Genomic DNA, 25,687 nt, shown 5'->3' with positions numbered 1-25,687 from the left:
TTTAGTGTTGATTGGCATAACAGTCTCTTGTTGTCTGCAGTGAGCTACTAATGAACCAACAAGGGATTAGGAGGAAAAGCCTGGCAAACATCCACATGCTGCATCAGCTGAACTGGAGGAACTCTTCTGTCAGTCTCCTACTTTGAGGCTGTAGATAAGTTTCCTTATAATATTTACAATAAAGTCAACTTAATACAATGTTCAAACCTAAAGTCTGCAGGAAGTTTGACAGTTTTCCAATAGTATGTAGCAAAAAAGGTAGCAAAACACAAAATGTATTTCTAACTATTAATGATGTGTCTTCTCTGTTATCTGGATGAAAATTTTACCATCTTGTGTCATAAATTTCTCACCCTCTGTCCATAGCTGTGACTTCAAAAATGTCAGCATCCACATGGGGTATATCATAGAAACTTTCAAGCACAGGGGCTGCAGTTATGGTAATATTCCAGAATATTAAGGGACTGTATTAGAGCCAGCAACATTTCTTATGAATAAGGTCTAATTTATGAATAAGTAAGGCTAGCATTATTGCTTGAGTGGGTTAACAGCTTAATATTCTCTAAAAGTCAAGAATAATTAAGTATGGCAGTAGTATGTTAGGACTGGTCTTGAAGGTTACAGCACATATTTTGCATGTGATGATGTGGATCCATTGAAAAGGTAAAGGAAAGACTGAAATAGCTGGACTGGTAAGCCAGAATGATGGTCTTTGTGGCAATATCTTAAGTGGATAAAGAGAAGCAAGACAGCACTTGACAAGGACAGAAAAGAAAAGATCACATTAGTTGAGGAGCAAAACCATGAAAGTCTGAATTAAAAGTTTAGTTGTCTGTCAAGGAAAACTCACTAAATCTTAGAGCTGTTGGACTGAAGGCATTAGATATACACTAGGTTTTAAGTATAAAGGGAGAAATAAGTAAGAGGCAACACCCAGGTTAAAAGGCCGAAGGACTGACATGGCTAGGAAATTGTCATTGAAACTACTCATGTCATAAGTGTTAGCTCACGTGCTTACACCTTGGCAGAATAACACAGTCTTTAAATATTGAATGTACTGGAGGTGTGGGTCAGGTTGTACTAACAGGCCTGTTGAACCATGGTGAAACAACCTGCTGGAGGCCTGCTACCACCTGTGGCATCCCACAGCTCTGTGAGGCACCGAGCATGGGCTATTTGAGTCCGTGTGTCATTCAGAGTAAATTACATCAGGTACTATAAGGCACCATCCCTTTACATGCTGTGACTATCTCAAAAATTGAAATTAAGCTTGCTGCATTAGTTCTTCATTGTGGAAGATGCATAGGAGTTTTACAAATGACAGTTAATAACTCTCCTGTAATTCTATGTGACAGGACTTTCTCTGGAGTTTGGAAAATGATCAGTAGGTTCTCTCAAGTACAAACACTTGAAAAATCATTAAGTTTCTTAGGAGAAAAATCCTTGCTAATAAAGAGGTAGCACAAACAAATCACAAGAAATAGTTGAAATTCAGCTGTGGAATTATAACAGCCAAATATTTTTCATCTTCAATTTCCACAGAGAGTTTTAAAATATACTTGTCTGACATTTTTAAGACATTGAACATTTTTGAAGTTTTTTTCTTTTTAATGAGGTTTAAGGACCTCTAGCAAAGATGGAGTTATCAGAATGGCAATGATGAGAAAATTTCTGTCTTCTAATGGCATATAGTTCATGGTCACAGTTAGTGTGATAGTTTCCAGAAATATACACTACCACATTGAGGGAGCCATATTTTCACTGCAAGGAAAAAGATAAACTTGAAACATAATTCCATTTTAAGGGCTCCAGAACACACACATATATTCAGAAAATTATTAAGAATAACTTATTGACAGATTTTGTGCTCCTTCTGACATTTATAGCAACCCAAAACTTCTGAAGAGTGATGTTATGATATTATCGAAGTCGTCAGGTGTACTTTCCAACTGGAACTACATCTCAGTTGGCATGTAAGGATGTTTTCTGTCAGTCTTTGAAAAGCCTGGTTGTGAATATTGTAGGACATAACTTTTTTCTATTTTAATCAATTCTGTAAAAGCACAGGATTTATGTATTGCCATCTAAGTATACACCACGTATATATTTAAGAGAGAGCAAAAGGGAGACTAAAGTGCAATAACACTTAGCTGCTGAGATAATAAAATATTTGCACTTATGATACATCAAGATTTTCTGATCCATTTTCTCCTTTGGAAAGAAAGAGTGGGTTTACTCCTTTTAAGATTAAAAAAACTATAAATTTCTTGTAAATACCTACACAGAAATATTTTAATGATTTTATTTGATGTTGGAATATTTATTCAAAGCTCTTCCTATTAAAAATAGGAGAAAAATACATTGGAAGGACATCAATTTTAAGCAATCCTTAGACTGCTCTGTCTTTACATCATGATTTTTACCCTTAAAAGAAAATATTATTTAAGTTGTTCTCAGTTAAAATGAAGAAATTGTATCTTCTATTACAGGTTTTGTTCTCAGACTTTATGTATGACATGGGACTCCCACTAGTGTTTTTCCGTTCCATCCTTCTCTTGCAGTGCATAGACCTCCTGTTTGCACCCAGCTCTGCCAGTTAACTCCACCACTAACTGCCCCCCGCCAAGCCTTCCCCAGATGTGTTAGTACATGAGTCCTTCCCATATTGCTTTGTGCAAAGCTATCAAGGTTAGCTCAGATCACTAATCTGAATGTTTTAAACAAAATCTAATGGATTTTAACTGATGCAGGCCAGACTTCCATAAACTATTTCAATAGGTGGTAAGGGATATCAGAGGATAGTGCTTGTTCTCATGGAAGCCATGATGAAAATCTGGGAGTGGCTTAATGGCATCCAGATGAATATAACAGCATAAGAAAAGGAAGTGTAAGGAAGAAATATAACCCTTACTGGGACTCTCATCTGTAGACCAACTCATAATTTTTCAGTCTAAATTGATTGAGTCTTTTTTTAACATTAACATTTCATGATATATAGCATTAAACAATAGCAGTAAGATTAATGGTATCAAGTATCTTAGTCATAGTAATGTGAATGGAGTCATTGTGTTGTGGTTTATAGCTCCATCATAAGATAAGAAATGACCATTTAGATATGTTCCTAGCTCCAAATATAACCAGTGAATTCAGTTTAATGTATTTACTGTCATGATAAAAAATAATGCTGCAAAATGCTTTGATGAAAAGGAGACAGCATTTATAACACTTACTAGACTGAAACCTTTTATTTGCAGTTACACACAAGAAAAACAAGGCTATGTTCTCGTGTCTAAAACAAGATGGCATGTAATTTATTATTTAGTATCTTTCCTTCCATTCCTATTTCCTGCATTCCTACTTGTACACCTTTTTCAAGCTTAATTCTACAATATAATAAGACATGAGTAGCTAGGCAAGAGAAAAAAATAAGGTTTCAATACTTGGAATTGTTTGCTTCATTCTTCTTGTCATGTTTTGATAAAACTGTATAGGTAAACAAAAATCACTTTTTTTTTTTTAATGGAAAGCAAAGGATAAAACAACAGGCCACTTCACTGTTTTGGTAAGGTACTTGGAGAGAGAAATAGTTTTATGCTGTTTGTAACCCTGTCAATAGAGTCAGCTCCATTTTTAAGCAGATAGGAATGTGAAGATCAGAGATAGCTTTATGCTATTTTGTGTTCTTACATGAGGAATATTGTAAGGTTTTAGAAAGTTTTGCTAAAAAGCAATGACATAATGAGGGAAGGTATATTAAACTGCATATTAGATTACCTATATGTATATTAAAAGGAGAAGAAAAAAGGGATTCTCATGGCTGGTTCACAGCACTTGAGAAACCTGAGTTTAGTCAAAGCTTTCATGCAAAATCCTAGCCTTCCCTGGAGATTATCATTCTTACTGTGCTTTGTCATCTGTCTGTAAAACTGTAGTAATACTTATTCTTCCTTTCTTCTGTACTTCTCTGCTGTGCCTTGGAAGAAGGGTGATAATTAGCCATTGGTGCAGTAGACCTTCACCTCTGGAAAAAACTATTCACTCTGCTGAAGAGGCAGATCCCTGACACTCCATGTGTGTGTTTGTCCAGTCACTGACAGCCATGGTTTGCAGGGCAGTGGCATCCACTTTTTTTGCATAACCACCACCATAAGCTCTGCTTTCCACTTTTCTGCTCTCAGCACTAAGTTCAACTGTCACAAAAGTAGTAAATGTGGTGTCTTTTAAAAAAAGTTTTCATTTTACCATTTTCAGCAGACCAGTATTAATGAAAGATACTAATTAAAACGAGTATGTCCATTGAGGTGGTGATATTGCATGTACCCAAACACAACTTGTATCAACTTCTTTGGTAAAGGCATACAGATTGCAGATGTTATGTTGCTGATGCTGATAAATTAGTCTATTTTAGTCCCATATTGAAGGAAAGCTGGACCTACTTTCCTTAGAGTTGTAGATAAGATGACTTAGAGATAAAAGACTTTTAGCCTTGTTTGGAACAAAGATTGAATGAGAGAAGAATGGAAGAAGAAGAAGAAGAATGTAAGAAAGCTTGCAGCAAATAAAGGCAAAGATACCCAAGGAAAAGCTGCTTGCAGAAATTAAACAAATACAATATTTAGGATGGAATATTAAATCACAGATTTTATGACAGAAAAGGTTTAAGCAGCTTCAGGGATTCCAATCCGGAGCAAAAATCACAGAATACTGGCATGTGAACATTACACCGTATGGATTTATCCATCCACCATACAAAAAAAAGGTACCTTTATTATATCTGTTAGCCCCCTTATTCCCACTTCATTCCACTGTTTTCAGTAATGACAACACCCATTATAATGCAAGTATACCTGGGGGACTTAGAAGTTGCTGCCAGTTCTCACATGACACAATATTTTTTTTTTTTTAATCTTATCTAAAGAAAGAAAGAAAATCGAGGACTTGGTAGTAATTGATTTCAACTGTGTGGGGGACAGTACTCTAGCAGACAGGATTAAATTTGTTGCAATTGTTCCCTTGCTCATTTTTTGCTGCAATAGAGGCGCTGTTTTTCTATTGTAAATTCCTCCTTAGATGCTAAATTATTAAGGGATTTAAAGAGTAAATCCTTAACCATGAATATACTGCATGTGACAATGTACTGCAGACTGTTGTAGATAGACCAGTGGCTGTTAATGGTATAAGATACCAGTTCAGTACTGTGATCAGTATCCCTGTATTTCACTGATAATTTATATGGAAAATACTTTGTTTAGCAAATATTACTGAAGTGAGAAACAATAAAAAATAATGACCTTGCTTTTCCTTTTCCTTGCCCCATCCTGGATGTTCAAGGCCAGGATGGATGTGGCTTTGAGCAACCTGGTCTAGTGTAAGGTGTCCCTTACCACGGTGAGGGGGTTGAAACTAGATGATCTTTAAGGTCCCTTACAAACCAACCATTCTATGATTCTGTCTATGATTCTCAATCTGTTCTTTTCAATTTTTGTTTTCCAAATCAGCCCACAGAATAAACCTTAAAGAATTTGAGACACTTCGGTTACAAACAAATATTAAAACAAAAAAGAAGGGAAAAAAAAGGCTTTCTAATGTGCTGATATATATAAAATGTTGTGTATTACTTGCCACATGCAACAGGTGGAATCCCATCGTACTGAAGCAAACGTTTCACCCGGAGAAACTCATGGACAAGTTCAAGTTTGCAACTCCCCCACCGACACACCCTTCTCTCCAGCCCAGCGGGAGGCAGCCACAGTTGGGTGCGGTGAGGGGACGCCCCGGCTGCCTGTCCATGCACCTTCCCAGGGGTAGCGGTTCCATCCCGAGCCCCGCTCCAGCACCGCCGGCCCCTCCCTCGGGCCGTGCCCCGATGCCCGGCGCGCCCCGGTCCCCGCGTTGCCCCGGCAACGGGCTCCGCGCCCGACGCTGCCTCCGCCGCGCCTCAGCCCGGGAGCGGCTCCCGCCCGCTGGGATGAGCCGCCGGCGCTCCCGCCGCATCGTTGGTTTTTCCCGGGGCCATCTCCCGGGTGATCTCGGGGGTGGGTCCTGGCCGTCGGGCTGTGCCGGAGCCGGGCAGTGCCGCCAGGCCGGAGCGGATCCCCCCGCCTCTCCTGGCCTCTGCTGGGGTAGCCGGGATGTACTCCCTGCCGCTCCCCTCCCACTCGCCCCCTTCCCTCGCGGGAGCCTTCCGCACCTAGTTTAATGGCTTTGCTAAGAAAGCCAGGCAGAAGAGCACTTTCCTGAGTGGCGGTGGTCAGACCATGACCTAACTCACCATGAACTTGGAAGGGCTTGAAATGATAGGAGTGCTGATCGTGATTGTGCTTTTTGTAAAACTGTTGGAACAGTTTGGGCTGATTGAAGCAGGTTTAGAAGGTAAGGGAGTGCGTTTCAGTGGCTTGTGATTTTTCTGTTCTGGTTATTCTTGCAGTGGGGCAAGAGGCAGCTGTAAAGTGGATGTAAGGCACTACGTGAGTCACCTCGAGAGCGACGTGCACATCAGTGGCTGTCTGTTGTGGATGTTAGAGTTGTGATGGTTTAATTTTGCAGGAAAAATAAACTGCTATCCTGAAAACTGCCAGTATAAACTTAGATGTTAAACAAAGATAATTATCTTAAAGTCTGAATCTCTTATTCCTGTTTGAAATCTGCAAATTTAAAGTAGTAGGGATCAAAGCAGATTTCAGGATGTTAATGGGCAAATACAGTCAAATTGCCTTAAAACTGTCTTGTAATTTAGTCAAAATTGTTTTGGAATTTATTCATGTTAACGTCATCTGTACTAGGATTGTTATAAGACCAAGATATATATTTTATAGTATTTATAAACCTGTTGAATATTTAATTTACTGTTAACATTTTAAAATGTGTTTGAGGAAGAACTACAATATTGATTCAAAATAAGCAACTTTAACATACACTCAGAGCAATCAAGTACAAGTTTTATTGCTGGATGCTTGTTTTTCTTAGATCCCCTCCTTTATTAGCAATATTGGTTTTTTATAAAGCCATAAAAATGAAAAACAAGAAGCTTACTTTATCTTAAATATGGTTTTTGTATGTGTAAAGGCTAGTGTAATATTGATTATTTTTACCTTATTTCTAAGAGTGCTGTTATTCTTACCACATGAAGAGTTAGTCTAAAAAAACCTACTGATTGGAGCATGGTTGTTAATGTAATGATAGTCATTGCATCCCCGTGTTTTATTAGGTTCCAGTCTGAAATACTGTTTCTCAAATATACTGATGGAATATTGTATTCTCACATCTTCCTGTCAGCTAGCATTTGAGTACAGTGTATATACTTATGCCTGTGAAAAGAACTTTGTCGCCAGAGATTGTAGTTTCATGTATTAACATGTAAGAATATGACCAAAATTTACTCTTATGAAAAGGTCTAAAGTAATCTTCTTTATGTAACCCTTTCAAGAAAGGGTTTCTTTTCTAGTGATTTTAAATAAGGAAGTCACTGAACTAGTTCTCTGTGTTGCTGTCTTGCATGGACTTGTTAGGTTTGGTTACAGAATCTCAAAGCTCTGCAGGAATAACAAAAATGTGTTATCAAGTGCATTTTTATAAAGAATTTATGTTTGCATTACAGTACATTATATTGAGTTTAAATGACAACAAAGAGATTCCCTTCAAATATATGAACTTCTTTTCTTTTTGCACTGTGTGCAGTTGTAAATAGAAATGTCAATCAACTTGAGAACTGTTATGATAAAAGTTATTTCCAGCATTAGAGGCTGCAGAGGTTGGGGAAGAAAAATCCACATTTACTATTTAGGTTGTTCGTCATGTTTGGGTATGCTCTGTCAAGTTTGATTGCCACATCTGGTTGTGTTCCCTGGTAAAATACATCACTCGATTGTTGTCTGTAGTTGTTTTTATGGCTGGAGAAGCTGATAATGGACAGACAATTCAAAACATAGTGAAGATGCTGTAAGTTGTTCTAATATTTCTGTAAGAATTAAGTTTCTTGTGCAGCTGCCTGTTTTGCCTGCCTCACTGGCCAAAAGTCTGGCAGTCTTTGTGTGCATAGAATCTTAAAGTTTCTTTTTACCTAGAGCAGGACAGGTTTCCTGCAAGCCAGCTAGAGGAAACCACAGGAAGACATATATGCCCCACTCCTCTGTGATGTTCAGCTTTTGTAATTACGTAGAAGTTCCCATGTTACATGGGAATCAAGTAATAAATATAAACAATGTGTGTTAATGGACCTTAGCTTAATTTCACAGACTGATGAAATTTTTTTCCCCTTAGTTCAGGGGCAGTCCAAATTTATTACCTGTATTTTTCTTAAACTTGAGATTTAAAGGTCTGAACTGATTACAACAGGGAAAAAAAGTAGATATTTATGTTTTTACAGGGGAGTTGAAAAAATTGTGTTATTTTAATAAGTATCAAGGCAATTCATTTCCATTCATGAATGAAAAGTACATGCATTGTAAAATTCATGCCAATTTCTGCCAACGTTAGAAAAGTTTTTAAGTAGACTGTTAAGAAAAAAGGGATTTTACAAGTACAGTCAGACTATTCATCTGCCTTTCCAGAAATCAGTAAGGAAGTTGATAACAGCTTTCTGAAAATGCTGGGTTTTAGAAGGGCGTTTGTAGTTTTCTGGGTTTGGATGGGCTATATCCCTTCTTTGTTTTTTTTTTTTATTTTTCCCCGCAAAAGTTAATATATCCCAGTGAAATCTTTTTGCATGTTTCACACAAATTAAGAGATTACAGCATATAAAACACATCCTGTATCTAGCTGGAAGTCAAAGTTAGTAGTAATCTGTAACTCAGTGCACCCAATGCAGGATGCTGTATCTGAACTCTTTAAATCATTCTGAAGCTTTGGTAGAGTTTGAGGTTTCAGAATCCTGTCATGTCCCTATCGTGGCAGCAAAAGCCTGAAGATAACTTAGCATCCTTCCTACACTGGGTTGTCATGATTCTGAACTTTGTAAAATGATTCCACGTTAGTTTATAAGAATTAGGTGCAATTGATGTAAATCAAGAGCAAAATCTCATTTTCCTGTGTTCAGTGTCAGAATAACTATCATAAGTGTAATATTCTGCTTTCTTCAGACTCTTCAATGCACATTATGTATAATAATAGTAATATGCAATTACTTTCATTCTTTATGAAGATAGTAAAATACTTGCAGAATAAATATTGTATACTTGCTTATACTTGTACTGCACTCAGATAACAGTATGCTTTCTGTGGTTTTGCCTGATTGCCTTCAACTGCTGAGTGATTCTGTTGTTGTAGGAGAAAATTTTTCAAATAGATGTTTTTAATATTGTATGACAGCTCTGAAAGTGATAAGTAGCAGAATAGATTTATACACTTTTGTAGGTTTGGGGTCACAGAGACTTTATCTCTCGTTAAATATTATTTTATAATGTATTGTACTCACTAAGATTGCAGTATGCTTTCTGTGGTTTTGCCTAGTTGCCTTTAATTGCTGGGTGGTTTTACTGTTGTTACAAAAGTATTTTCAAATAGATGTTTTTAATATTGTATGACAGCTCCTAATGTGATAAGTAGCAGATTGCAGTAGTGGATTGCTCAGCCTTTGTCTCTAAGTTAAATATTTAACTCTTCATAAATCAGGCTATGTCCTCCTTGATAAATTTTACAGATTTTTTAAAACAGTAATTTATTAGGTATAAAGAGTAATGTATCGATACCTAATAAGGAAAAATTGTTCCTAGACGTACCTAAATATCAATTTTAAATTATTTCTTCTTGTGTGGCAAGTTTTTCCAAAAGACATTCGCAAGTAAAATGAGATACAAGAACTGAATAAACTGTATGTATGATGTGTTACCATTTTAAGATTATGCAGTATTCAGGATGGTGATTTATAAGATTTCAGTACACTTTTGGTACTTTTCTGAAAGACTGTGATGTTCATATGTAAGGATCATATGAATTTGATGAAGATATGGAAGAAGTTTTCTATGTAAATACCTTTCTTGTATGTCAGGGTAAATTTTCTGGGTAAATTGTAGGAGACAGAGAGGTTGAAGCATTATCAGATTAGCCCATTCCTAAGTTAAAATAGTTTTGTCCTAAAGTTTCTTGGGAAACCTGAATAGCTTTTCAACAGCTAAATCACTTATTAATTAAATAAACAGAAAAATAAACTTCTCTTCATCAAGGTAAGCATTCAAACCTCAAATATCATTAGGGATAAGGCTCAGAGAAGAAATCTGAATTATATGACTGATAAAAAATATTTACATAGGAATACCTTGTTTGTTGGGAAATACTCTTATAGCAGTTAGTACCTCTAACAGAAAAAAAATGGCATAAAAGTAGCCACATATATGACTGTAAAATGTGGATTCTATGTATCTCTGTTATTAGTATCTATCTAATATCCTTGTTAGGAGCCCTGAGAGAGGCCGTAGTAGAACTCTACAGCTAAAATTGTAATAATTGAGCTAAATTACAGGAACACTTGATTCCTCTTAAATGTCAAAGCAGTTCTAATCCCAGTTTAATCATCCTGGCTATTATCAACTTCCTATTCATCAGATGGAAAACAGAGCAAAACCGTTTACACGTAGGTAGTTGCTTGTAGTATGTACAGCTACTTTTGACAAGGACTAGATGTGACTGGAAACGTGGTGAAAGTTACTTGTGGTTGCTCTGAAACTGGCAACCACTGAAACTGTTTTGTCATTCAGGCTATGATCTGCTGAGAATGTCAGCATGTCCAGAGCGATGTCCCTCTTCACAGTGTTCTTCATGGATGGAAATGGAGTAGTATCACAGAATCACAGAATGGTTGGGTTGGAAGGGACCTCTGGAGACTGGGTTGTTGGAACTCTAGCCCAACCCCCATGCTAAAGCAGGTTGACCTAGAGCAAATTGCATGGAATTACAACCAGGCAGGCTTTGAATACCTCCAGTGAAGGAGATACTAAAAACTCTCTGGGCAGCCTGTTCCAGTGCTCTGTCAAGTTTGTCCTCAGTATTAATTTCAGAAGATTAATAATGACTATCACTGCATCCTAGAAATAACTTGTAATAAACATAGGGGCTTTTATGACATTTTTCTTTTCTTAAGATCATTCTGGATGTCAAAGACAGTTATGCACAAAATTATGAAGTATGAAAGCAAATGTGGACCGATATGTGAAATGATTAGGCAGAGCTGACAGTATGCAAAAGAAAAAGATACGATAGAAATTTTAATATTAGTACTTTCAGGCATTGCTTAGAAGTAATTTGTTCAATTAAGTCTTCATAGATTACAAGATGAATTAAAACAGCTGTTGAAACAACTACTCATACGTGGGTGAGTGATCAGTAGATAGAAATCTTTAACACAGAACTGCAGTGAACTTTTTCTTGTTTAAGTATTTAGCTCAAACAGCACTAACAAGTAATCTGTAAACAGTGGCATGTATTGTAGTTGATTTGGAATTAAGCACATGTGAGAGTCTTACCAGCTTGTGCATCCTGCATGACTGGTCAGCAGGCCACTGCTGGGCAGAATGAATAAGAGGAAAGCTATTCCTATTTTTCGTACTCGAAGCTTTGATTAAATGGATACAGTTTAAAAAACAGAAATAAGTAAGAAAAGAAACTCGTTAGCTGTGGGAATTTGTAATAGGTGCCTTCAGCCCTTAGGTACCTGCTTTAAGCAGTCTGTCATCTCTGAAACATCTTCTGAAGGCTGGTCCATTCTTGCAGAAAAACCTTCTAGTGTTCCCAGGTCCGTGTCCGCTGAAGGGCGTCTTTTCTCAACACTTCTTGTCATACTCAATGATAATGTACATATCTAGTGCTTTTACATCCATAGAGAGTAGGTAAATATTTTAACTGAAGGGATGCCAAAGAAATGGATGAATGGAGTCCTATACTTAGTTATCAATACAATACCTTTTGCAAACTTACTAGTTCATAATTAACCTTAAAAAAAAAATTAGTTTCCTCTGTAAGTTTTATATATGTCATAATTCAGTTGGCTATTTCCCTTTTTTCCATTTCTGTTACTCTCGCATATATAACTATTTGAGCTACTATCATGGCCAGTCTTCGCAGACGAAGATTTGGGAAAGGTCATTACCCTTCGAGCCTGCGCAGTGGATTTTTTAGGTGAGACACAGCGTGCGCTGAACTGAGCCCACCCTTTAATCCTGAGGTTCATCTGCTGGGGCCGAGCGAAGCTCGGATGGTGGCAGCGAGGTCCTCGGGATATAGGTTTGTTTAGAGTGACCTTCTCTTAGATGGATGGCCTTACAGGGCTGATGAGCTCCATCTGCCCGAGGAAGTCCCCTGACCGGGAATCGAACCCAGGGCGCGGCGGTGAGAGCGCCGCATCCTAACCACTAGACCACCAGGGGGCCCCTGAGCTACTATACCACAGAAGGAAAAGGAGTTTTTAACTAAAGCTTCTCTCTTTATTGCAGGCTTATAACATTTTGGCTATCTGATTCATCTTCCTACAGAATTCCTAATTTTTTCTTATATTTTCTGACTGATTTTCCCATCATTCTCATTCACTCAAAATATTCCTCAGCTTCAGAATGTCAGTCTTTTTGGGACACTAAGTATATATGAATTTACATGTATAAGATACATGCACTTTGAATTCAGACTGCATTCATTTTGCTTAAATACAATGCAGAGATGTTCAGCTTTGGCCCTTACTCCCTTCTGTTAACTTCCAGTCCACTTTTTCCGTCATGTCTTTCTAGTTGAAGGATACTTAACATATAACTTATATTTATCTCAATGTCTCTCTTATTAGAAAAGTGTAACTCCAAATTTTAGGAACTTTATTTTGTGTGGTTTCAAGCTGGTGCATCCCTAACATCGCAGTTCACATGTATCATTGTACTCTGCAGGTTGATTGGATCCCTCTGAAGACCCTCACTAGGCTTCAGTATGTCCTTGCATTGTTGTGATTATGAGCTTTGCATTATTTTTAACTTATTCTACTTGATGCTTTACCTGTTCTCTGAGCAATATGCTGTGTTCTGCGCTCCTCTGTAAGATTCCATGGTCTGATTCAGGTAGACTTGTGAGTCTAACATCACAATAATCACATGGAAAGTGACTTATTTCCATGTATTTTACCACTTTGTGGTCTCACTTACAAAGTAACACAGATTAGTTGAATTTTTCTGGATTTTTTTCATTTGCTTGATGCTTAAGCATTTTAGTCCTATATGTTCTTATATCAAAGGCAAAAGATTAAACAGCATAACTGAAAGTGTGCTACTTGGCCTTATTATTTAGAATTATAGTTTGTTTTCTCACACTGCCCTGTGGCCTCTTCCGGAATTATTTGCCAAAATTTATTTATATAAAATTACAAATTATTGTATACCTTCTTAAGGCTATATCCTTCTTAATCTTAGCTATTGCTATTTTTTTTATTTTTTTTTAATAGGAGAGTTCTTCCTTTAGTTATCTGATCTATTTCTCTGGTGATTAATTGTTCAGTACCTGGTAGAAACTTCAGTCCATCCAGACTGAGTGCTGCCTAAATCTAATGAGGCAGATGATTTAATCTGGTACAACATCTCTGTTTTTCCTTTCTGCAGTAATTTTCCCCAGTGGTTTCCCCTAGTGGTTTCCCCCTAGACACAATTTCTGATTGTAGTTTCCAATCTTCATTTCTGATAGCCTGTACTGTCATTTTGTGATAACACTAGAGAAGCAATAATATATATGGTTCTCCAGGCACGTTTTATTTTTTGGATCAGTAGTCAAAAAAATATTCTTCTGCAAACAGACAAAACTTCCAAAGTGGGCTACAATACAGCAAATATTTTCTTATTGTTGATGATGTGAGATAATGAAAGAAAAGGATTTTAGGTCAGGTGAATACACGTTTATTGATGAGATATTTATTTTCCAGTATCAAAGTTATTGCAGGAAATACTGTGTACTTTTACGTAGAAGAAGCACAACTATAAATTTAACACTCATTACTAACAACAAATTCTAATGCAGAAAACTCCAAAAAAATAAAGTCATATATCTGAAGCAGAAGAGAAAAAGGGTTACCAGAGAAGTGAGTGGTTTAGGACATTAAGGAAGATATCTTTGTTGGACATAAGCATTATGATGTTATGATAATACATAACACTTGCCAAATGTTGTAGATACGTCAGAACAGACTCTTGTACTCCAGGGTCTACCCCTACATAGGGAAGGTTTGATAGAGAGATATCCACATAGACCTGATTCATCTTTTCTCTTTGCCTGTACTTTGGGTATCCAATTTACATAAGTAATTGTAAACAATACCTATACTTTTTAATGCTTCAACTCATACATTAACGTTGTGCCTATATTACAGTATTGTCAAACCCTATTGCTGCCAAGGTTAGCGTTTTCTTGAAAAACAGTCTGAATCCCCTAATGTATTGTGAGGACACATTTAAACAAACATCCTACTTTACAAATATTTCAAAGCTACTGTAATACATTTCAAGGTTAATTGACACTATTATCTCCATTTAGAAAACCTTATGCCCCCTCTTTTATTAAAGATAATTATACAAGTATGTGTGTTTATCTGCTATATGCATGAGAAGTATTGGAGTAGTTTTATCCAAAACTTCCTTTAATACCTTGACAAGGTTAGACTGCATGTCATGTCAGCGAGGCCCAGAAATGAACTATTCTTCATTCTCACCCTGCTTTCTGATGTCTTTTCAGATGATCAGACAGTAATCTTGCAGCTCACATGGTATTTGTTGTTTATCAGACCCATTTTGTTGGAAAATACCTGCTTGAGGATTTCAAATGCCACCTACGATTTGATTTATTCTTTTGGTAGTAGAAGCTCATACTCAATTAGCGTTTTTCTAATTGTATCTACCAAGGGATGTGGTGGCTGTAGGTCACCAGAAAAGAGTTTCTGCTGGTGGAAAAAATCATATACATACAGCCACTTCTTGCCTATGTCTGAGGAACTTTCAGTAACAATAGAACCAAGACACAGTCTGCTTAAGTTTCTCTGATGGTGACAGCCCATGCTTAACTGTTGCACCTAAAAAGCAGGCAGACATTTATCTTTTAGTGCCTGTAGAGTGAACCTGATATTTCTGGAAAGCCCAAATTTCTGTAGATAATCCATAATACTCAAGTGCAGTGCATATTATATCCCTTGGAGAATAAAACCATATTCTCCTCTATGGGAGGCTGTAGTCTGTGCACTTGGAAATTAATCTATCATCTAAGTAAAGTCCTTGATTTTTTTTTTCATTAGAAAAACTTTTTTTTTCACACTGAATCAAATTTTATTTAGCCTTAGGATATAGATGTTAAATATTTAAATTATAGTGACATGCCATCTGAGTTACCTCCTTTGAAGTATGAGATTTAAATTTGTATTTGCAGGACAGTAAGAGTACCTGTACCTTCAAATATCAAGTTTACCACTGAACACCTAACAAGATCACAAGGATAGGAGGTGCATCAGAGGTCTGCCTAGCTTCAGTTGTAACTTGCAGCTGGTGATAAAAGGAATTGTACACAGTTGAATTTTATACATTTTTAATACAGACAGAAATTAATATGTTAATGCTGTATATTTTCTTAAACATCAATATAAATTGCCTTAATTTCTTTCTTAGTCATCATCACCATTCACATTCTGGCCAATTTTAGGGCTGGATAAGTAATTTGAGATGAATCAGGTTAACAGAATAGGAGTACTTGTTTTCAGAACTAAAGAGGTCTAACCGAAGGCAGAATAGGGTGCTGAAATTGTCGTTTAGCAAGTTGACAGTTGAGATGACAAAATGTAGTGCATTTGCTCACAATCAAAATTACTTTAACACTTCAGCAATAATAAGACAGGAGGGTATTCACAATCAGCTCAGACGCTGACCCATTCAATGAGAACGACTCACCTCACATTTGAGTTATCAATCTGTTAAAACTTATATTTTAAATACTACTTATTTTTCTATTTGCTTCCGTGCCATTCTCTTACAGGACTATTGTAAGAAGCTCACTTTCTGAGCACAAGAATTTTTTGACTGAGCCAAAAATTGATAGACACAAAACATTCCTATTTAAAATCTCACTGTAAAAACACAAGCTAAAGATTCATCACAGCAATCTTTTGACAAGCTGGCCCAGCATTTAATTGCTTTCAATACCAGAAAAGTATCTGGTTTAGGCTTTTGTTGCTGTTTAGACTAAGAGCTACCTATCTAACACCTTTGCCTATTCTTTGCTAGATTTAACATACTACATAGCATCTGATATCTCTAATCTTTGTAGATTAATTTTTAATCTGTGTTTACAAACTTCACTGCTTTCTCTCAGATACTAAGTAAAACTACTTTAGCACTTATACCATTTATTTTCCAGATTCAAAACAAGTTTTGTGGTTTTTTTCTGAACCTTTTCCAGTTTTTAATAAACTTCTTAGGGGATTAGTATTCAAAACTGGTCTCAAACAGATCAGAAATAAAGAGTAATATCCCCACCTTGCCCATATTTGATAATTTAACATTTATACAGCTGAGCAATAATTAGTTCATCTTATATTTTCATGTAAAACAGAGATATTCACATTAATGATTCTACACAGAAATAATTCCTTTCTTTTTTGTTAGAGAAACTCATTAGAAAATATTTGGTAATTTTATTTTTCATTTGAAATAACCATATTATGTGACCTTCTGTTGTGACGCCCGATATGGATTAGTACAAGTGTACCACCTCCTGTGATTTGATTCATCTTAAATTAGCTTACCATAAAAAAAAGAAATAACATGGATTAGGAGTGCTGCTTCAGATCTGTTCCATTTGCTTCTGGGTTATCAAACTAACTTATAGAAAAAATTAGCTGCAGTTACTTATCTTTGTGAATATAGGTGAGTATAAAGATGTATTTTTTTTTCATTTTTGGAAGATCCCCATTCCTCCCATTTTTATCTTTTTTGTTCCTTCTTAAAGATGCAGTAGTCTGGGGATTTTCCTTCTGATCATAAACCTGCAGTATCACAACTCTTAATTTATAGAGAGATATTCTTGCAGTCTGGAAAAATGATAAAATGTAACTTTTCATTCACGTTTTTTTTTTATTTTTTTAAAGTTCTGTAGTGATTGAAGTGATGAAGTACCAAATTCAATATTGATATATTTTCTATATTCAATAACATTTTTAGAGAACACTTTGTTATGTGGATGCAAAGAATAAGTAAGTATAGGACTGTAGTTCCAAATACCACATTGAACATCTCTCAGTATCACTACTTGCATTAAAGCAGATTTCTTTGTTTTTTGGGGGGAGGAGAGGGCTTTTTATTGTATTTGAAGAACCATAATGAAACTGCAATTTTTTTTGTTACCGTGGTATTAAATGTTTTCCGTCGTTTAAAATATGATGGTCTCAGTAACCAAATACATGCTTATTTAGATCCAATTGAAGCTGATTACAGTCTTGACTTCAGCCTGTTTCTTGGAAGTGAGCCGTAATTGGCAAGTGATTCAAAACCTTGAGCACTGCCCTTGCAGGGAAAATGCAAGGTGAAAAACATCCCCACTCATCCATCAGAGAGCTTGTCAGTATCAGGTCTTTTCTCAAATAATCACTGAAGGAAATTATTACCTCTCTACAAGTCAACCACCGGTTCAGCCTGACCTGGTTTGGACTCATCTATTTTTCAGCAGCAGACGTGGCTGTGAGTGGCTGTCCTAGTGAATGGCAAAATTCAACAGGTAGTGAATCAATCTCATCTGTAGCTGTGTTTTGTGGTGCCATAATCTTAAGGACAGATCACTGTTATTGAGTCCTTGTGCTCATGGAAGAGATACATCTTTTCTAGTCTTGTGACATCTTGCTTTAAGGGAAGTGTGTGCAATAGTGCCACAGAAATGAAAGAGTATGCTTTGATATTCCTCCATGCTGTGATCTGTTGGGAGTTAAATCCTCATTATACACACAAACATCTTCAGCATGTATAGAAATGCTGAAATTTTCCTGGCTTGAGAGAAGCTGAGAGTGTTCCCCTCTAATTGAAAAAGGCCTTATAGAATCATAGAATGTTAAGGGTTGGAAGGGACCTTAAAGATCATCTAGTTCCAACCCCTCCTGCAATGGACAGGGACACCTTCCACTACACCAGGTTGTTTAAGGCCTTATCCCTCCTGACTCTGAACACTACTGGGGTTGCGGCATCCACAGTCTCCCTGGGTAACCTGTTCCAGTGTCTCACCACTCTCACAGTAAAGAATTTCTTCTTAATATCCCACCTAACTTTCTCGTCTTTCAATTTATACCCATTACTCCTTGTTCTTTCACTACAGTCCCTTACCAACAGTCTCTCTTTGGCTTCCCTGTAGGCCCCCTTCAGATACTGGAAGGTTGCTGGGAGAACTCCACACAACCTTCTCTTCTCCAAGCTGAACAGACCCATCTCTCTCAGCTTGTCTTTGTAAGAGAGGTGCTTCAGTCCTCTTACCAACTTTGTGGCCCTCCTCTGGACTTCCTCCAACAGTTCCATATCCTTCTTATGCTGGGAGCACCAGAACTTTATGCCTTCATAAAGATTGTACCATTATGCATCACTTAACACTGATAATGCAAAAGTCCATTCCACTCTTGTCCACTTTACTTGTAGCACTCAAGAGTAAAAACTTTTCCTATTTATTTTTTCCTCATACTCTTATGGCATTTTGGGCTCATGACTACTAATGACTCCAGAGCCACTCTACATCCATCTGTAACTTTCATTTAAATTTCAGATTAACACCACACTTGCACTTGCATTCAGGAGTCAAGTCCTCTGAATTTCCATTTTGATGCCTCTATGACAGTCACTGGTGTCAAGAGCAACAGAAAAGGGATATGTTAATAATATACAGTAAACAAACACAGCAGATCTCTTATATACAAATATATATTTCTTTTATTATTTTACTATTAAAAGTCTATTTCCTTGGGAAATTGAAGGCATCCACGGAGGGAAGATTGGTTGCTTTCACCATTGGCAACCAGCTTTCATGTCTCTGGGTGGGAATAATGTCAGACTCTTGGAAAATTGATATCTATGCCCTTGGGTGTATGTGATTATTATTTCTTTTTCTTCTCCACAGCATCCCCCTTGAGCCTAAAGAGGACCAATATTTTATTTTTATTATTTATTTTTATTAACTAATCATTACAAGTCCATTTCTTGAGGAATTAACTGGTTTTAATATATGAACTTCTTTTCTCACATATATTTTTAATATAAATTTGGGAAATGTATTGCAATGTAAATTTAGGAAGTATCTTCACTTTATGATGTGTCTTATCATTTGAGACTTCCATGTCTCACCTTCACCAGTGTCCTGGTAGTATGACCCAGATGGAAACAGTTAAGAGTTTCCCGGTGAAGGGCAGAAGGAGCTCTCTATACTATTATTAGTACAATATTAGTAAGTAAGATTGCTTCATTACTATTACTAGTAAGATTGTTTCCTGAACTTTCCTACAGCTGGAGTCCGTCTTTCTTGGGACAGCTTTCAAATGCTGAAAGATCCTTAAGCATCTAGGGGTATGAAAGTTATCATAGCTTAACTATTTTATAGAATCATTAAGGTTAGAAAAGACTTCCAAGATCATCGAGTCCAGTCTTTGACCATACACCACTATATGAACTAAACTATAGTACTAAGTGCCATGTTCAGTCATTTCTTGGACACTTCCAGGGATGGTGACTCCACTACTTCCCTGTGCAGCCCATTCCAATCCTTGACAGCCCTTTCAGTGAAGAAATTCTGCCTTATGGGGTTGTACTGCAGCATATTCTAAGGTCTGTACCCTGCAGTGAATTTGTGTTCTGTCTATCACTTCAAAGAGGAAGGAAGGTTATTTAGCAGCAAATGGAAGGTACAAGTACGCAAGTAAAAAGTTTTTGTTCCTGAAACATCTGAAGGTGTAATTGAGGTTCAGTTAGAAATCTTCCGAAGTGTAACAGGCAGATGGGTTTAGGGACACAGCTTGCTAAATCACTGTCCAGTGTTAATCCATTAGCCTATGGCTGTCTGCTTGATGTGGCAAAGACATTAACAATATAGATAATGACATCCATACTCCATTTGGGAAAACTTTTATCTACATCCCAAATAGTTATGTTTGCTACAATGGATTTGTATACTTACTGCTCAGAGCAACTAAGTAACTTGGAGATGAGATATGCCTTTGCAAATTCCATTCTCCTCTGAGCTTTTTTTGTAGTTCATCATCTACTGCAATTTACAGATTTTTTGTTTAGATCTATGGGCATTGATGTTTTTCCTGTGCTTTCCTTTGAGATCCTAGCTCTATAGCTTAAATCTTGATGTTTTTTTACCTTACATCACATCTGTACTGGGTGCCCAGTTTAAACAACACTTCTGTAACCTGACTTAACAATTTTTAAATCCCACTGTCACTCACATTGGCTACAGCCTCACATTGGCTACAGTCTTTTGCAACACCAGATGTGGTTCAAGCACAAATCATTCTCTAATACAGGGTTTAATTTCTTTTATTCTGAGATGATCTCAGATGATTTTGTCTTCTGTACCTTTGCAGTCACAGTCACATGCATATGTGGACATCTTAGAGAGGTATAATGGCCTTTTTTGTTGATTCACCTTGTGTTTACTTTGGGCAATGATTGCCAAGAATCTGGCAATAATTGCTTAGTCACAGGAATACAGCCCATAGTTCATCATCCAGGAGCAAATGTCTGTGGAATGCACACTGGTGTTGGAGCTCATAGGTGGAGCAGGTTTCCTTTCCACATACTGCTTATCAGAATTGATTGGAGAAAACATAACTTTCAAGCTACTCTAAGCAAGTATTAGGAAGGAGAGACTTTGAATGCAGTTGGGCTTTCGGTGAACAAAACAATTATACTCAAAATTAATAGATATTTGGGTCACTCCAAAGGACAATCTTGGCTGGGAGCCTGTGGTGAACGGACCTCAGAGAAGAAATGTATGCTAGTTTTACTAATTCTCCAGGCTCATCTTAAGTGTTGGTGTTATATTTGCTGCCTTCTATTTGTCTGGCATAAGAAATATGCTATAGGCAGTATAGATTTTGTAATCTTGTACTGGAGTTCCCGGGACATCATCAGCTACAGGAATATAATCCTGCTTGCTGTAACTTACTACAGCTCATTCGTTTTCTTGTTATAGTACCTTTTTTACTGATGTTTCATCTGAATTCAGACTGTGCCTTCCTTGAATATGCAATCTCTATCTCATCATGAAGTAGCTGCTTCAGTATAGGATATTTTTTAGCATCTGTTCTGAATTATTGTAACTATTTGTAATAAAGTTCTCTTTAAAATGTGCTATGTGTCCTCCTTTGTCAGTACGAAGCAACAGTAGAGGTAATACCAGGAAAGCATGTTGCTGGTGTGACAAACCAAAAGTGGAGATGAAACAAGGCCATCCATGCCATGGGGTCTCCCATGAGGTCTCTACATTCCCCTTCTCAGAAATACCCTCAATCATCCAGCAACAATGCTGCAAATACCAGAATCAGTTCATTTACGTGTGGCTAGCAGGTATCTTTTACTCCCTTCTCTGGGTTGGATCGTCTTTAGTTATATTGTTGGACAGTATTTTAAAACAGCAGCAGTAGTGTTATTTGTTGTCAGTATTTACATTGGGATTAATTATTTTTTGTTGGAACAGCTTAGAACCGTTCTCCAAAGCAGAATCTGAGAGGAATTTATAACTGCCCACACTTATTCGAAGTGTAAAAATGTATGCAGTTCTCATGTTGGCTTTTTGGAGTCTTTAGTAGATCACCTGGGAGAGTGGGACTACAGCAGCTGCTGTAGTCCATTATTTCTGATAGGAAGCATTTTCTTTATAACAGGAAAAAGTACTGGTAGGTTTCTCCCCAAAGGAATTTGTATCAGCAAAATCTGACATTATGACTTCCCAACAAATTTTTAGGCACTGTTAGAGGATATTCTGCTCTCTTGCATGTAACAGTCATACGCTGGAAACTCTTTGGAAAACTTCTTCCTTTTTTTATCTGATTACAACCCTTTAGCTAGTTAGCCACCTTCTTTAAAGGCAAGGCTTTGAATTAAACAAGTTAATAAAGCCAAACGAGATCCTTGGAAGATGATATATGGAATAGGGTGGTCTTGGGAGCAGCAGATATCCAGCAGCTCTGACTTAGTACTATCAATAAAAAAAAATAAAGCCTGGACTTCTCCTAGAATTTCATAGCTCTTAGCAATCTTTCTGACAAGCAAATACATCTCCACTGCTGTTCTGTTACTGGCAATTCTATTTCAGGAAGAAGGAATGTATATTGAAAATATGAAAAGGCTACCAAAAATTAAGCAAAAACTAGGTATAACTTTGGACTTTGTAGTGTATATTCAGCATTCTAATTGAAATCCTAACACGTGACTGTTTTTTAAAGCTAAGAAGTTTTCATAGATTTCATAGTAGATTTTGACTTACTGCAAAAAGTACTTATAGGGGCTCCACTGTGTGAAGCAGCACTTTAATTCCAATATATCTATATAGAAGTAATTGCTCAGTCATTGCAAAAAAAAAAAAGGAGAGCTTTTTCCTGGTATGCTTTGCAAGGGATATATAATGAATGATAAAGGGATTGCTTTATAAAGGCATTTCCTTTAGAACCTAACATGTAATTATCCATTACAAAATTGAAGTGCAGTTTTGGACTGCATATGTCAGTCTTCCTCTGTTACCCAACAATCACAATTGGTTTTTAATTGCTAATTTTCTCCTGTCTTCTGTTGGAAAAACCATTGTATTTCTTTTCTCATCATCATTTGAGCTTTTTTCTACCTTAAAGCACAGATGCATTTTTCAGCAGTTTGATCTATCTGATAATTAGCGCTTTTCTCATTTATACAGCTTTATGAAGATTCAGCAAGCTTGTACAGCAAAACTGGTTGTAACTTGTCTTATTTTCATGGTCATTGTAACTGAAAAGACATCTCTGGCTTTCTAGTCAGTTTTTTCAGTTACATATATCATGCAGATTGGCTTCTTCCAAAAGTGATGTCTAAAGTGCAGCACAACTTGAGTTCTAAATAATACTTTTATTAGTACCTTCATATAAAAATTTATATTTTGGACTTTTTGTATGTAATTAAAACAAGCATAGCATTTTTTCTCCTTTCTTCAGTGTTTCTGTTGTATTCACGGCTGGGTTTCATGAACGAAGACTTGGGGAGGGCTCTACCCACGTTTGTTACAAGCGTGCCAGTGGCTAAAAAGGCCAATACGAGACAGGCACATCCAGTAGCCTCGTCTCCTCGGATGGTTTCTGTTGTAGGCTGCAGGACATGTTGCTGTGTTCTCAGGAGCATTAATAGCACTGTTCTGAAGTTGGGAATTCCTTCAGTATTTATTATTATCAACATGGACTAACTTCACATATCTGGAGAGGACAGTATGGAGAGAGAAAAGTAAGAAACTGGGAGGCAGAAAAGCAGACATTTCAGTCTTTAATTTTCTGCAAGGCAATGCATGTTTTCTAAGTAAAAAGCGAAGTTAGGCAAAGTCCTTTGGTGAATTTCGCCTGATACTCAGTGTATCTTAGGTTTATTTCCCCACTGTGCCTTAATAGTGACTCCAAGTTTAAAACTAAAGTCACTATTAAAACCTTAAAACTAAGGTTCCAGATTGCATCTGAAAGGAGAAAAGCATGTGATTTAACATGACAGCATGATATACTGGAATGTCAAAATGCATACTGGGGAAAATCGTATTTTGGTAAGCACAAGTGTTTGTACCTGTCTTGTCAGAACAGAAGGAAGGTAGACAGAAGAGACCTGATGATATAAAAGAAATTGCAGATAACATTCCCGCAGTTCAAATGCATATATGCTAATTCTTCATACATCTTTCAACACAGAAAGATTTCTAGGTATTATACATATTTTCCTTTGTTTGTTAATCTTATACACTCAGTACTGATTTATAGACAAACATATTTCAGTGCAAATAAAAGAAAAATTTCTGCTTATGATGCTTCAGAGAAACCTTTTTTTATAAAGCCATTCAAGATGGACTTGTGGAAAAAAGTGATGTTCCAAATATTATAGATGTTTTGTAGTTGTTTGGTAGGAGTTACGTATTACTGGCTGTTAAAGCTGTTCAATAATGTGTTTGTCAAATTGAGATCTTCATACATTGACTCCTAATGTTTAAGATGTGTATTTACTATTGGACACTATCGGAGTGTCTTCATTTGCTAAATGAAATATATTTCGTTAAAAGACAGAGTAAAGCTTGATTATAGTTCACATCAGTTTGAGATTTTGTTTTTTTATTCCAGAAATAATACAGGTTACTATTTTGGAGCTGTAGTCTGCAGCAGGAACTATTCTACTGAGTCTAGAAAAAATACTAAATCTCAAGGGCCACTGAGTCATATAAAGAAAAACCTGTATCATTCGTTGCTGGTATGCTGTTCTCTGTGGATCTTTTATATGAGATATTTTACTCAGTAATTCAGAAAGTGCAGTGTAAGGCTTAACTCAGTGTATCTTTCATATGGGTTTGGATAAAGCTGAAGGAAATTGTTACTTAAAATTGGAAACATGCAAAGAAATTGAAGGCGTTTCTTTTATTTGAAGGAAGTTGCTGGTTTGGAAAGGATCGTCAACATTCACATGGAGGGAAAAGGAGAAAAGGAAAAGGTGACTAATGGAACACAATGCTTGTGCCCTTTTCAATTAAAAAGTTATAAATTTTAGAAAGAACTGAGCAAGACTTAATAATGCCTTGCTGACAGGCTATCTGCTTCACTATTTTCAGGTAGTTTAGCAGGGAGATCTCTATGTGTATGTACTTAGATGGTCCCAACAAAATCAACCCATATTGTTTTCAAGCATTTTTCAAGAACACCAAATATTACCTCAGAAGGTGAGACTCTATCATGTTTTTTATCTTTTCCTGAGGTTTTTCTAATTTAGATTAGTTTTTGAAGAAAAGCTGTCCAAAGGTCAATTTTATTTTTTTTATAATTTTACTATTATTAAAATCTATGTTTGGTAATCCAAATATGGGACCTGCAGTAAAATGCAGTAACAGAATGCATAACTATTTGTTGTTAGGTTTTGTTGGTTTTAATTTAGAGGATTTTAGTATGGAATTCAAGATTTTAACCTGGTGGTGAAGTCAACTTTATGTAATATTGCATAATGGGTGCAACAGAAAACAAAGAAAACACAGGCAGGCATTGAAGGAAAAACATACGCTATTCAGATGCTTGCATAGGTTAATAACTAAGGCTTTAAAAGAATATCTTAACAATAAATGGTTTACAACTCAGTTTATTAAAACGTAGATGTTTTACTTTATCTGATTTTCTCTTTTTATTAAAAAGTGTGTGAAATCCTGCATGTATGTTTTTGCCTCTGTTTAAGGTTAGCAATAGATAAGACATGTTCCACATGACTTATTTAGATTTAATTTGGTGGGTTTTTTCTGTGGTGTACCAATTTTCTGATACACAATTTTCCGATACACAATTTTCCACTAAAGGTTTTAACACTATCCCCTCTTATTTGAATGATGAATTCACCTTACAGAGACAATACCAAATACATGTGTATGCATTATATATAAACCACAGTATTTGATATGTAGTATCTAGAATCCAATGGCAGGAATGAACATTCAGCTCTGCACATCCAGTTTTGGATTTGAGCCAAGT

General features: G+C 36.5%; 1 protein-coding gene and 1 non-coding gene across 3 annotated transcripts in view; one reads left to right on the top strand and one right to left on the bottom strand.

The window, feature by feature from the left end:
* KCNIP4 (potassium voltage-gated channel interacting protein 4) overlaps window positions 1–25,687 on the top strand; it is a 209,911-nt gene that overhangs the window by 5,725 nt on the left and 178,499 nt on the right. Inside the window, exon 1 of one of the 2 annotated variants that reach the window (XM_027713749.2) lies at window positions 6,066–6,372. The exons of the other annotated variant lie outside the window; for it this stretch is intronic. Coding sequence (XP_027569550.1) covers window positions 6,273–6,372 — 100 coding nt within the window. The 5' untranslated portion in view covers window positions 6,066–6,272. Of the gene's footprint in view, window positions 1–6,065; window positions 6,373–25,687 lie in introns of those variants that run through there. 2 annotated transcript variants of the gene reach the window in all.
* Window positions 12,285–12,356, bottom strand: TRNAE-CUC. The gene has a single exon. It is a non-coding gene; the product is annotated as a tRNA-Glu (tRNA).

Source organism: Pipra filicauda, unplaced genomic scaffold (assembly GCF_003945595.2).
Source record: "Pipra filicauda isolate LSUMZ 115617 unplaced genomic scaffold, ASM394559v2 scaffold153_size1761393_pilon, whole genome shotgun sequence".
Lineage (NCBI taxonomy): Eukaryota > Metazoa > Chordata > Aves > Passeriformes > Pipridae > Pipra > Pipra filicauda.
The sequence above is the reverse complement of the archived record's forward strand: the minus strand, read 5'-3'. Positions and strand labels throughout refer to the sequence as shown.